General features: G+C 44.3%; 1 protein-coding gene across 4 annotated transcripts in view; it reads right to left on the bottom strand.

Moving 5' to 3' along the window:
- DMRT1 (doublesex and mab-3 related transcription factor 1) overlaps window positions 1–14,856 on the bottom strand; it is a 100,828-nt gene that overhangs the window by 2,223 nt on the left and 83,749 nt on the right. For 3 of the 4 annotated variants that reach the window (XM_083186035.1, XM_083186034.1, XM_083186037.1), the window contains one exon: window positions 7,597–7,728. The exons of the other annotated variant lie outside the window; for it this stretch is intronic. In XM_083186035.1, coding sequence (XP_083042161.1) covers window positions 7,597–7,728 — 132 coding nt within the window. The remainder of the gene's footprint in view (window positions 1–7,596; window positions 7,729–14,856) is intronic. 4 annotated transcript variants of the gene reach the window in all.

Here is a 14,856-nt window from a genome sequence, read left to right on the forward strand (position 1 = left end):
TGCCTAGCGACAATTGACCACTAATCAGCAATGTTTCCCCTACACCACCTGACTAGTTCCCAACATTTTCTATTCCAAACATCTCACTAGCGCTCTGACCAGTAATCAGCATTCTTTAATCTCAGCCTTTCTTACACAATTCCTATACACAATTGAATTCACCAATCACATCACTCTAATGGTGTGTACACATGGTGAGATATGCCATGCTATGCGAGTCCCGATACAATCAGATCGTATTGGAACTCGCATCGCACGGCATGCATGGGCACAATTTTGACTATATAGTGCAGATCTGCACTATATAGTCAATGCAGCCAAGACTATCTGTCTTGCGATACCTGAACGCGCATCGGGATCCCAAGGGTTAAAATCCTTGCGATCTGCATGTGATGCCGACACGATGTTGACTATATTGTCAACATCGGAAGGCATAACTTACCGTGTGTACACACAATTACACACTGCTTATTCAGTCTAGGTACAGGATGTTAGCTCTGTGTGGCTGCTAAGCAGTGTTAGGATGTTTACCAGATGTTTCTTGTGTCTGCTTACTTAAACTGTAGGTTAGAGTTGTGTATTAAGATATCATAGCAAGATAACTAGGAGGAGAGCAGGATTACATGCAGTATCTGTGCCAAGTGTGAGTATCAGGGCTTCACTTTGACAGTCAATAGCTTGACACTAAAAGAATCGACATGCATTAGGCTGACATTGACAAAAGGTTGACATGCCCAAAGGGGCTGGGGGTGGAGCATGTGAGGGTACTTTTTGTGTCCAATTTAACAGTTGGAGGCCTGCACATATTGTGAGTGTGTATATATATATATATATATATATATATATATATATATAGACAGTTGGGTTCTCAGGTTGGCACTCTGGTTAAAGATAAAACTGTTCCGGTGCCAGGCACATAATGTGGTTAATAGAAAGCACTTACCCCCTCGCAGAAAGGATTGGAGCCGGCACACGGTAGTAGGTGAAGAAAAAAAGGGTTTATTGCAATTACATCATTGCACAAAGAGACAGCTGCCGACCTGACAGCCGTTTCAACTGCATGTGATGATGATGAAAACTGCTCACATGCAGTTGAAACGGCTGTCAGGTCGGCAGCTGTCTCTTTGTGCAATGATGTAATTGCAATAAACCCTTTTTTTCTTCACCTACTACCGTGTGCCGGCTCCAATCCTTTCTGCGAGGGGGTAAGTGCTTTCTATCTATATATATATATATATATATATATATATATATATATATATATATATATATATATATATATGTATGTCTGTTTACCGACACTTAGTCCCACTTGCAATAATGTTGCCTTTCTGCCTTTCTATGCACTCTTGTGGCTGAGGGCTTTCAATAGGGGTAGCAGGGTGGGTGGCACTCTCCAGAACTTATTGTATAAAGTAATTTAAGCGTTGAACACCATCATCTTATTAGATAAGATGATGGTGTTCAGCGTCTAAATTACTTTATACAATAAGTCCTGAAGAGTGCCACCCACCCTGCTACCCCTATATATATATCCAAAAAGAAGGAGACACTCGGACACCACAGTTTCAAAATGCATAGATTATTATATTAAAGCTTTAATACATTTATCTTTGCCTTTTTGAAACCATGGAGTCCGAGTGTCTCTTTTTTTGGGATTTGGATGCAATTTATTTGGAGTGTGTTTCAAACACTGAAACCTATGGCAGCTTTCAAGTGAGATCAGAACCTAAAAGACAGGTTAATAAAACTTGACGAAACAGGTATGGGTATGCCTAAAGCCCCAATGTATATACTAAGTCCCCAGGGTGCTATGGTTGTTATAGTTGTAATACCTGTAAATATCTAGTGCCCTGCAAAACATTTAAACATCCACATAATGACAAAGAATATAATATTCGTTCAGTACTCACATGTAGATCTGCTTTTGTGGTCTATATAAATGTGTGTCATTGTGTACTCTACTACTCGTCCTTTTCATGATAGAATTGTGATCCACAGGTCGGCTATCAACCTGTCGTTATCTGGCAGGGAGGTAGAACATCCCATGGCACGTCATTTTAAATCTAAATGCGATGTGTTGACATCTCTCAAGTATTTTATGATTGACTATATTCGGGAATCACTGCAAGGTGATAGAGCGAAGCGTCTTTTGGGTTTTGAGTCCAAGTGGATCTTTAGACTAAATACAATTTTTCTTAAAGGCCTTAACAACAAGATTAATTGGAACACCCTAATGTAATATTGTATGTATTATGAAGATAGGTTGTTCTTAAATAATGTGTGTTGATTTTTATTGTTGGTTCGGGTTTTCACAGTGCTGGGGCTCTTGGTTGCTGTGTCTGCCCACAGCTGCTGGACCGCGAGCGCCTATTGGCTAGCGGTCCAGCGGGAGCTATGAATTAATTTTACATAGCAGCACGGACGTCTCTCCCGCACTTTTTCACTGCGCAGGAGCCTCACCTACTTCGAATGGGGGGGGGGCGGGGGCGAAACATGCCCTTGCTCCGGGCGCCGTGGCACCTAGCTACACCACTGGCGACACTGGGACACTTCCAGCTGGTGTGACGGCCCCGGGAGCACCAGGTAGCATGGGGGTATTTAAGTGGTGTGTACACTTATGTCTGGTGCTGTAGGACTGTGTCCTAAAGAAGGGGGATATACCCTGATAAAGTAAAGTCCCTGGTAAGTGTCTGTACATTCATTCGGGGAAATCTCAGGAACCTCTAAAGGGATTATGATGTGACTTTCAACATTTTATAGTTTACATGATGGCCAATAGTGGGACTGCTGTAGCTGTGCTCTCATAGAAAGTTTCATACTTCAGGCAACCATCAAAGCCTATCCTTCACATATATCCCCACCCCCATCTCTCCTTAATGCTCCTCCTTCATCTGCTTCCACAAATCATCAGTAAAAAGTCTTTGCCATGAGTGTCTTTGCACCTTGCCACGGAGACTTCCATCTCAATGAGTGCCTCTGCCTCCCCATATGCATCTGTCATCTCCTCTTCCCATAGTTACCTCTGCCATTGACGCACCAAGCATGCCTCTGACCCCTCTCCCCATGAGTGCCTCTGCCTCCTACCTCCCCATGTGCACTTACAATATCTCATCCTCTCACCAAGTGTGCTTCTGACCCCCATGAATGCCTCTGCCTCCTTCCTCCCCTTGTGCACTTACAATCTCCCATTACCGGAACCCTGCCTTACCAATCATGCCTCTGGCCGCCCTGGCCCAAAAATGCATCTTCCTCCTTATGTGCTCCTATCATCTCTTCTCCCCCTATGTACCTCTGACACCCCTCCCTCTCACCAAGCATGCCTCTGAATCCCTCCTCAAAAGTGCCTTTACATTCTACCTCCACATGTACACCTATCATCTCCTCTTCCCATACGTACCCCTGGCACCCCTCCCCCTCACAAAGCATACCTCTGACCCTCCTCCCACCCTCCTCTGCCTCCGTATATGCATTTATCATCTCCCCATCCTATATGTAACTCTGCCCCTTGCCTCACCAAGCATGCCTCTGTACCCCATCCCCATGTGTATTTATCATTCCCCCACACCATATGTACCACTGCCTCACCAAGCATGCCTCTGCACCCGTCCGCATGAATGCCTCTGCCTCCCCATCTGCACATATAATTTCCCCACACCATTTCTACCACTGCCTTGTGCCGGTCTCTGCCACTCTCCCCAAGAGTGTCTATGACCCCCCTTCACATGAGTAATTCTGCCTCCTACCACCCCATGTGCATCTATAATCTCCCTTCCCCATATGCATGTCTGCCTGATGCCTTCTACCTCATCATGGGCCTTATTTTGGTTCATTCTTTCTGACAAAATCCTTCTTAGATGGGCAAAACCATGTGCACTGCAGGTGGGGCAGGTGTTACTTGTGCAGAGAGAATTAGATTTGGGTGGGGTTTTACTTCAAAGTGAGATCTATATTGCAGTGTAAAAATAAAGCAGCCAATATTTTCCCTGCACAGAAACAAAATTACTCACCCAAATCTAATTCTCTCTGCACATGTTACATCTGCCCCCCTGCAGTGCACATGATTTTGTCCATCTAAGAAGGATTTTGTCAGAAAGAATGAACCAAAATAAGGCCCCATGTGTGCCTATTATCTTCTCTCGTCATACATGTCTTTGATCTTCCATAAGTATGCCCCTGACTCCCCTCTCCAAGTGTACTTCTAGCCTCTTAAGGTGCCCACACACTAGAATGATTATTTGGCCAAATGGATGCGCGCTTCCGGGGATCTTTTGCTATATATTCTGACCTTACTGTACATGCTGCATGAAAGATCAGAAGATTTAGCAAAAGATCAATAACAAGAACAAAATAACTCTCCTAAATCTAACTCTCTCTGCACGTTACATCTGGCCCCCCCCCCCCCCCTGCAGTGCAGCATGGTTTTGCCAAATTTATCCTACAATTAGATCTGAATTAGGCCCCGATTCAGACCTGCTTGATGGACTGCGAGAGCGGGTCGTGCACACAGGGGGAAAAAAGCATTCACCATCAAATGATTTTTCTCCCTGCTCGCAGCACTGATTGAGCCAGGACTCGCTCTGCGTTGCATAGGCTGTGGGGAGAAGAAGGCTGCTGAAGTCAGTGGCCCGCCCCCTCTTGTTGGCCCTGTGGCACGCCCCCAATGGGCTGCCTGCTGTTAATCAACAAGTGGCTTGCAAGCACAGACGGTCAGTGCCTGTGTTCACACAGAGGACTCGCACATGCACGGTCCTCCGATTATGGCTCGGTCCTGTGAATTCGCAGTCCAGTGAACAAACCTGAATCGGGCCCTTCGTCTCAAGAGATGAGATTTAAATCCCATCTCACTGGAAACACGAGTTGCTCAATAGCAAAACAAAGTGCAGTTGATTCACTCTGGGAGAGTTCCCATAACCCAAGTGAAACCTGGTGCAGACAGGACAGACATATAGGGACACAGAACTACTACTGGGCTATTTCTATCCCAACACCCTGGATTCCCCTGTATAGAATTTTTCAAAATGACTACATTTGTTAAGTGGCTGAATATCCACCTTGTCCATGTTCTCAAACATATAAAAAACAGCAAAAAACAAAAGCTATTTTTCTCTATTGCATAAGATGAACAAGCAAATTGTAAACTGATGTTAGATTAATACATAAAAAATAAAATAAGAACAAGATTTAACAAAAAATGGATACAGAACTGAAGGCAGGTCCTGTGACCTCCGCTTTCCCATCCTGGCCACAGCCCTCTGCCTTCCAGCTCCTGCCAAGCCTGAATGTAATTAAGGGGAAGCTGCAGTGGCAATTTCTCCCCTCATTAACTTGCTGATTGGTTTCAGCCTCAAGATTTCGCCAGGCTGCAGTTTGTCACCAATTCCAAATGGCCAATCGTTAATACTAATGTTTGTGTAACTAACTGCCGGCATCTGCCACTGCTTCTTGTACAACAATAATGGTGGGAAGGTACATTAGTGCTCATGTGTTAATTCAACCCGTGTTCATCAATGGAGAAATCTATGGTGTAATTAAGTTAAACGCATTGGTATCCCAGTGAAGGTCTAAATCACAGCAGTCCGTACTATGCTCTGACATGTTCAGTGTCAATGCTTATTATGTTTGATTGCAGTCATTTTTACAGTGTACATAAGCCGCTCACGCTTACAGCTCTGAGCCAGAGACAGTACTCAGAATAACTGCACTGCCGTCCAGTCTGGTAAAATGCTGGTTACTCTAGTAGCCAATTTATGGCATGTAACAGGCAGACAATAGTATCATGAATGTAAATAAAAGTAAGGAAGATAATATATATAGTACATCTGCTAACATTTGTGATTCTCCCTACAGGTATGATTATGCATCAAAACACTTTCCTTTCTATTGATCAGACCATCATTTTTATGTGGAGGATTTATTAAAGACAGGCCGGAGCACTAAACATGCATTAACGGAACAGTTTAATGATAAAAGGTCACTAGCAGAGCACCAGTATTGCACTTTTGTGCCAATAGCACTAGGACACTTATCTGTAACCCTGGTTTTGATGGGTACAGAGGTAATGTGCCGTTTTTTAAATAATGCAGCTCTTTAAAGGTGAACTACTGGCCCCAGCTAGCCAGTCAGGGCATGATGGCAATTGGAGAACCACAAGTACCAGCATGCTCAGCCATCAAGGGTCTGTTGGCACCTGTACAAAAAACAAACCCACACACTCCTTATTTAATTATTACTCTCTCAATCCATAGGAAAACTCAGCTTCAGCCCATTTTGGCATTTCGTGTAGTGGTCTTGCTGTTGTGGAACTACATGTCCTAGCATGCCCTGCCAGTTTCAGCAATCCATTATATAAAATCTGTGGCAGGGCGTGTTGGCAAGTTAGTTCCACAACAACTGGAGGGCCATGAGTTTGACACCACTGACTTAAGGCAATGCACCTTAGACATCTTTGATAAAGAATCCAGGCCACATTCAAAACTCATCAGAATCTCTAGTGTGACTTTATCTAATTTGCAGAACATATCGCTGACGGATCACCAACCTCTGTGGTCCTCTTCGTCCACTGTATTCTACTTATGATAGGGAGACCTGTAGCTCTGATGTGTAATCAGTGTGCTGCAATGCTCAGGTTACCAGAGGGTGAGTGGCACCACTGTCTAGCGAGACTTCAACACCAACAAATTCCAGTTGCAAATATTATTACTGTTTACAAATTGCAAACGTGCATCTTTACACATATCAGTGGCCTTCCAAGACATGGATTAGTTGAAATTTTTTTTTTTTTAAAGAGTGTTCCGTAGACTGCAACCCTTCTCACAGATCCCGGTTGCAGCAGTAATACTATATTTGCAAAACTGGGTGTGTCTTACACGTGTCATACATTAGAAGAAGCCAGTACAGGTAGCCCAAAATGTAAAATGTAGCCAAGTCATCAGGGCAACAGATGTGCAGCACAAAAGGAAAGCAATCCTATTGGTAGGTATGTGCAAATTCTCCATATATCCTCTTTAAATGCTTCATACATTGCTCCCATAGGCCTATTCAGATCTGATTGCAGTAAAAATTTGTTTGGAAAAAGGGCAAAACCATGTGCACTGCAGGTGGGGCAGATGTAACATGTGCAGAGAGAGTTAGATTTGTGGGAGTTATTTTGTTTCTGTGCAGGGTAAATACTGGTTGCATTTTTACACTGCAATTTAGATTTCCGTTTCAACACACCCCACCCAAATGTAACTCTCTCTGCACATGTTACATCTGCCCCACTTGCAGTGCACATGGTTTTGCCCATTTTCCAAACAAATTTGTACTGCGATCAGATCTGAATAAGGGCCATAGTGAGGTAGATTATTGCTGTTTTTGTCTTAACGTGGAAGGCACTACACTTTCAAAAACGGCACTATTGTCTATATAAATATACTGTAAAATGTAAACTTTTAACTTGAATCACCACATTATGTACAAGGTGTGTTTATTTGTACTGTATTACTAATATAAAAATATACTTTTTTACATGTAAAATTTTAAGGCTCAATCCCACTAGCCTTAAGTCCCCCTTCATACATAAGTGCAGCTATTTGCCGCATTTACAGCACTTACAGATTTTGGTTGTTTTCATTCCTATAATGTTGGGTTGAAAAAATCTGCCAGTCTGGGACAAGATCAGGCCACGATGAGGTGCAATTGCTGCCGTTTGTGCATGGGTGTAATGACAACTCTCTCCCTTCACCCCTATTAAGAGAAAGTTCAAGGGACATACTTTAAAGTCAGAACTCTATGGCCTGTATTCAATCCCGGCCTAAATTTTCACCGGGCGTAAAAAACTGCCTTTTCTCCTTTGAACCGCTTATTCAATCCCAGTGATGATTTTTCACCTGGGCGAAAAATCCAGCTTTGGCAAAAATCTGCGAAATTGCCACAAATTCACGTGGTTTTGTCAAAATCGCAGCTGTTTTCACCCGTGCCATTTCACACACACACACACACACACACACACACACACACACCCAAAGTGAAAAGGCTTGGGCGAAAATCTACTCAAAAACGGGCGAAAATGCCTGTGATTGAATACCGAAAAGGCGAATCTCTGCGTTTCTTTTTTTTGCCAGGCAAAATTTCAGCCGGGATTGAATAGGGGCCTATAATCTGTGTTTCTTTATTCCTACAATAAACTGTTAATTAGCTCTCTTCAGTTCCTCTCACGCATCCCCTCTGTAGGACAGAAATGAATTACTGTTGCTGCAAAGTGATATTTGACAATGTTTCTTGGGTCACTTGAGTAACAATAGAATGGAGAAAAAGCTCATGACCTTCCCTTTATTCCCTCATTTCTGGAGCAATTATGCTTGCCCATTGGGGGAAAGCATCTGTCATGAACTGAGACAGATCACACCACGAGACCTCAAAACTCTCAAAGGGGCAATATATTTTTTAATGTGATTAACTGCAATTAACATGCTTTACTACATTACAGATGTGTTTAAAGGTTAATAGCTTTTAAATTGAGAAGTCTACATTTGTATCATCCTGACAACTAAATGGAAAACTGAAGTTTTGAATATTTCTAGTAGTGTACAATCAGATACGGATCCAATCCAATCTCACAGACAATACAGAGAGTATTCTTCTATGATTATTTAAAAGCTGATTACAAATTACTAATTACAATAATGCTAACTGGATGGATATATAAATATAATTGCACAGATCAGGGAAATAATGATAATTTAAGGATATATATACTTAATTTCTAAAAATGATATATAAAAACAGACAGTAAGTACCTCAGTCTGATCTCTACTATGATGGTATAAAGTCAATAGCTTGATATTAGCAATGTCAAAAATCATAATGTCAAACAGAATAAATGAATAGCTCTGGCGCAGGACCATAAAAAATGTTACAGACCAATAGATGTAATGATCTTTAATTTCAAAGGTGCAAAACAAATGCAAAGATAATTATGCAATGATGACAGGTATACTTGATAACAGGACCAAGATCATGCAGTGGGAACCAGGAAATAAAACAAAGATACCTCACCCTGAATTTGGGTTGCGGTGGGCTATTGCTTGCGTCCAAGTCTGCGGCACCACCGCAGGGGGCTTAGGGCATCTGGTTCCCGGTCACAAAGTGCTAGTGCATGCAAGGTGCTGAATCCATAAAGTGCATCAGTGTCCAATAGTGCTTTTAGGGGTGTGGCCTAATTCTAAGGGGCGTGGTCTAATTATAAGCGTGTGAACTAGCAGGAAAACCATTACCTGACATTTCACTTTTGCAACCTGCATGACCAGATATTGGTTACCGCAGGAATGGTTGTTGTCCTTCCACGCTTAAGTTGGCTGGCTAAAGGCCGCACAGTGACATATAAACATGAAGGCCCACACAGTGACCTAGAACTCCTCACAAATCAAGCCCAAGCAATGACAGGCTACTTAAATCAATATACACTGTTTATCTGTAATGCCCATTACGCATTGTGCCACACACCGTAATGCCCATTACACATTATGCCACACACCATGATGCCCATTGCACTATAATGCCCCCAATACTCCTGCTTATACATATGATGCCCGCAGCAGTGCCTCTCATAAAATGCCACCAGTAGTGTCCCTCATAAAATGTCACCAGTAGTGTCCCTCATAAAATGCCACCAGTAGTGTCACTGGTCAGAAAGGGGTAATTCTAGATAGCCAGCACAGCACTTCATAGATAGACAGCACAGCTCCCTCCCCCCCAAACATAGGCATCTCCGCACAGCCCCCCCATTGATAATCAGCACATCACTGCCAGCCCCCCTCCCGCATAGTCAGCACTGCACAGCCAGATGCTCCCCTCCCCCAATATTCAGCACAACATTGCAGCCAGCTTACCCCCCCAGTCAGCACCGCATTGCAGGCAGGCAGTTCACCTCCCCCCTCCCCTTAAGAAACCTGCCTTAATCTCCGTATTTCCCTTTCAGAGGGCTGCACCTGCTGGCGGCGGCGGCTGTCTTCAATGAGAAGGAGGCAGGCAGGGACGGGTGCGCAGCATCAGAGGTCTGGAGCCGGTTGTCATGCGGCGGCGGCTGTCTTCTCTGAAAGGGCGCGGGCGGGACGTGTGCGCAGCTTCAGGAAATCCACAATGTGCATGTCCCGTCCACCCCAGCCACTGCACGTCCTCCTCCGCCGCGTCCCCCATGTAAAGGGATGAGCGTGGAAGGTTTTGGCTTTTTTAAACGGCACTTACAGGGTTGTTGTTTTTTTTAAACGGCATTTACAGGCGGGCCAGTCAAAACAACTCAGCGGGCCACTTGTGGCCCGCGGGCCATGGGTTGAAGACCCCTGGTCTAAGGGGCCCATTTATCATGATCGCATTTACAATGCGATCTGGGCAGAATATTACCGCCCAGGATCGCATTGTAAAATGCGATCATATCGGGGGGATGTATAATTTTTAAGGGCACAGGGACAGGGCTCCGATAGGAGCCCGTCCCAGCGAAGCCCTAACCCGGAAGCCGGGAGGTCAGCGCATGTGAGGTTATGCGCTGACCCCCGCCGACCCCTCTTACCGCACTGCCCTGCTCGGGCAGTGCGAAGTGTAGCCATAGGCTACAATGGGCTATCGGCACATTACAATAGCGATAGCCCAGGGGTGCGATGCCGGGCTGACCGATGTTAATACATCGGGCAGCTTCGCATCCCCCATAGAAACCTATGGGGGATGCGGCCGGCGGCGCTGCAGGGAGGATCGCAGCAGGGATCGGAGTCCCCTTTTAATACATTTGGGGGATACTAAATATTTGCGGTGAACCGTTTTCGGGGATTTAACCGCAAATATTGCTTGATAAATGCGGCCCTAATAGAGCTCTCTGTTCTAAGTTAAAGATGGTGAAAATACTTGACCAAGTGAAACTTCATGGTTGCAATCATATATGAAATTTGCCTGACATAATATACTGTATGACAACCTTTTAAACACAAAACATTATTTATTTTATAAAGCAACTGATACATAGTATATACATGAGGGTGAGTCAAAAATGATCTGCACTCCAGTTATTAAAACTTTGTGCATGATTCAAACCGCTCGCTAGGCATCATATCCTAGGGAGCAGATAAGCACCGCCCCAACAGCACCCACCCCGCCAATGCATGCTAGCAAAGGTATATGTACGATAAGGCATGTGGCCGAAGGGGACAGAAATCATTTGATGATTGACGACCATCGAATGATGTTTTCCCCCCTTTGAAAATAAAGGTCAGTGAAAACTAACTTTTATTTCACACGGAGATGGTCATAAAGGGGGCAGGCGCTGATGTCATGTGACGTCCACTGGTTGGCCACTGCTTACATTTTTCGGTACTCTTTACCTAGAAGGGCACCCGTCGTGGTGATCGCGGGTACATTTATGTCTGGCCGCGACGCGACCGACGCGATGCCCGCGATTTCCCATTGAAACCCATGTTAAACATGCAAATCGCGTCGGTCGCGTCGCGGCCGGCCATAAATGTACCCGCGATGCGATGCACCCGATTTCCCATAGGAATCAATGTTAAATGGCCCGACCAACGCGATTTTCCTGTTAAATGCCTCAATGGACCCGATGTGGCCATAGGAATCAATGTTAAATGGGCTACAGAGCCCAAATAGGCACAATTAACCCTTAAATGTCCCCCCAAATTTTTAACGCCACCCCACGATCCACGCCAACCCGAAGCGTGGCGAGCGCAGCGAGCCCGCGAGGGGCGGCGGTACGCATCCTCCGACCTTTTCATGCCCTACTATCCACGTCGGCGTGGAGTTGAGAATAGAATAGTGTGGCGAGCGCAGCGAGCCACCGAGCCCGAAGCGTGGCGAGCGCAGCGAGCCCCGCGAGGGGACGCGGATACCTTCACAGGTAAACGCGTCCCTTGCGGGCTTCACAGGTGTCCGTGGCCACGCGGACACCTGTGAAGTCCGCGAAGGGACGCGTTTACCTGTGAAGGTATCCGCTGCGCTCGCCACGCTTCGGGCGCGGTGGCTCGCTGCGCTCGCCACACTATTCTATTCTCAACTCCACGCCGACGTGGATAGTAGGGCATGAAAAGGTCGGAGGACGCGTACCGCCGCCCCTCGCGGGCTCGCTGCGCTCGCCACGCTTCGGGTTGGCGTGGATCGTGGGGTGGCGTTAAAAATTTGGGGGGACATTTAAGGGTTAATTGTGCCTATTTGGGCTCTGTAGCCCATTTAACATTGATTCCTATGGCCAAATCGCGGGCATTGACGCATTTTACATGAAAATCGCGGTCAATCAGCCTTTTTAACATTGTTCCCTATGGGAAAATCGCGGTCAGCAGATTTTTATGTACCCGCGATTTACCCGCGATGCCCGCGATTTTACCCCCGACGCCAGCGATTCCAATCGCTGGCGCCCTTCTAGGTAAAGAGTACCCATTTTTCTTCCAAGCAGTGCACCCCCTAAGCCTAATGTAATGTGCTGCGCACATCAATGTACTTAGTTGAAAGCCTGCCTAGGAAAAAATACAATTGCACTGCAATCAGTTTAGGGACAAACAAAAAACAGACTTTCTTAATTATATGATGTATAAATAATTCATACTTAGCAGATTTAACAATGAGTGATACTCTTGTTATCACTCTAACATTTTTTAATGAGGCTCCAACCTATCAGCTTCTGTCATTTTTCAAACACATAACAGGAGCTGATTGGCTGATTGCCTTTTAATGTAAATTTAATTGAACTAGTTTGGAAAGCAAACTGCTAAGAGCATCTGTATAACCACTGTGCCAACTGCTAAACAGCCTACACCCTGCCTTTAATTTGCCAGCTTGCTCCTGCGACGAGTTGATTACCTCTGCGGCACCACAGGCAGAGGTTCCCTTTCATCAGCCACCATCTCTGGTCGCTGATGAAAAGGAGAAACTGAGCAATCTACCCCGTGTGTACGGGGCTTTAGACACATGTACTATGTCCCTAGCACGTTCCCCTGAAGTTCCTGTCACCTCTCTCAGGGGTACAGTAGTAAATATTGTAATTGCATGCCTCTGCTGCAGAGTCCCATCCTTGTTACATTCAAAATATTTGCAGGTACCCCCAAAAAACATCTGTTCTGGAAGGATATACCACTAGTATTATTTAATAAATAGGCCCATCAGTGTTTCTTGCTGTCCTACTATTTATACAGCACAAAGTACAGTTGCTTTAGGCAGCAACATCGTAACTACAGTAAAAAATCCTATCACTTTATCATATGTAAAATGTACGTTCACAGAGAACTGCTTCCTACCTCTCTCCTGAGCTCCTACCCCTGTCACCAACATGAAGTCATTAGGATTATCTCAGACATCCATGCTTTGACATGTTTATTGTGTACTCTCTAGAGTACTCATTCCTGGCACTTAGAATAAGGTGTGAAAGGTAAAGCCATGAATAGAGATCTTTATTCCACCTGATCGGATGGATTAGTGCCTGCATTGTAGCTAATAGGAAGTGGAAGGCTATACACTGATAGCATACATATTCCTCAAAGGACTGATTAATAAATATATAATTAAATAAATATTGTCTTTACCTTTTATTGCATTTCATTAAACAGCTATTACGAGTCCAGTTGGCCATAAGCTAAATTATACAGAATTTTAGGATTTCACATATTTAAAAAAACATCTATCATATTGGTGTATCCTCAGAGTCTCTATAAACTCAGAAGCACAAGGTTAACAAGCCTGTGGCACTACAATGGCTCTTGTGCCTTATGGTCTTTTTTTCTAATAAAGGTGATCAGAATATTTTTTTTGAGGTCTGAAGGTGACAATACTTTGACCAAATAACAGGTTCACATTAAATGTGGCTGGCTTACTTGTACTAAACTGGCTAATTTGTGGTGAAATTGGACAAATAGATTAAGTGGGGCCTGTTAAGCCATGTACACACGGTGCGATTAGGCCAGGCGATTTTGACTAGGTAGCAGGTTAGCCAAATTCACACCGACACAATATTCATATTTTGAGCTCTATACACCACAACAATGGGTTTGAAATGAACCAAACAAGACTTTCAGATTTAATTTGAGGGTATTTACATCCAAATCAGGTGAACGGTGTAGGAATTACAATGGTTTCTATATGTGCCTCCCACTTTTTAAGGGACCAAAAGTAATGGGACAAATGTCTCGACGGCTATTTCATGGACAGGTGTGGGCTATTCCCTCGTTATTTCATCATCAATTAAGCAGGTAAAAGGTCTGGAGTTGATTCCAGGTGTGACATTTGCATTTGGAATCTGTTGCTGTCGACTCTCAATGGGGCAGATGTATTAAGCCTTAACAAGAGATAAATGCTAGGGCGATAATGAGAGATAAACATCCAGCCAATCAGCTCCTTACTGACCTTTTTCAACACAACCTGTAACATGGCAGTTAGGAGCTGATTGGCTGGGCGTTTATCTCTTTATCACCCTTGCATTTATCTCTTGTTAAGGCTTACTACATCTGCCCCAATATGAGATCCAAAAACCATTAACCATTCCTCTTATCTACCCTAGTTTGGTTGGGTGATACACAGTCAGATGCACAGTCAGATTACAGGACATGCTCATTGCTACCTATTAGATCTTGACCAGATGCCAATGGGATAGACATATTTATGGACCCCCTACATAGTGTAGTGCAATCTGAAGGGGTCATGCATAAGAGAACCTTCTCAGACTTGCATTTTGCACCAAACAGAAAGCTACACAAGTTTTCCATCTACTGATCACTATGACATGTCACTGAAGGGCATTCATTTCACTACATATATATGTGCCATGGACATAACAGGCCTAATTCTGAGTTGGGAGCAATGCAAAAAAAGCAAGTAGAATGGAGATGCAAT

This window comes from Crinia signifera, chromosome 1 (genome assembly GCF_055691185.1).
Source record: "Crinia signifera chromosome 1, ASM5569118v1, whole genome shotgun sequence".
NCBI classification, from domain to species: Eukaryota; Metazoa; Chordata; class Amphibia; order Anura; family Myobatrachidae; genus Crinia; species Crinia signifera.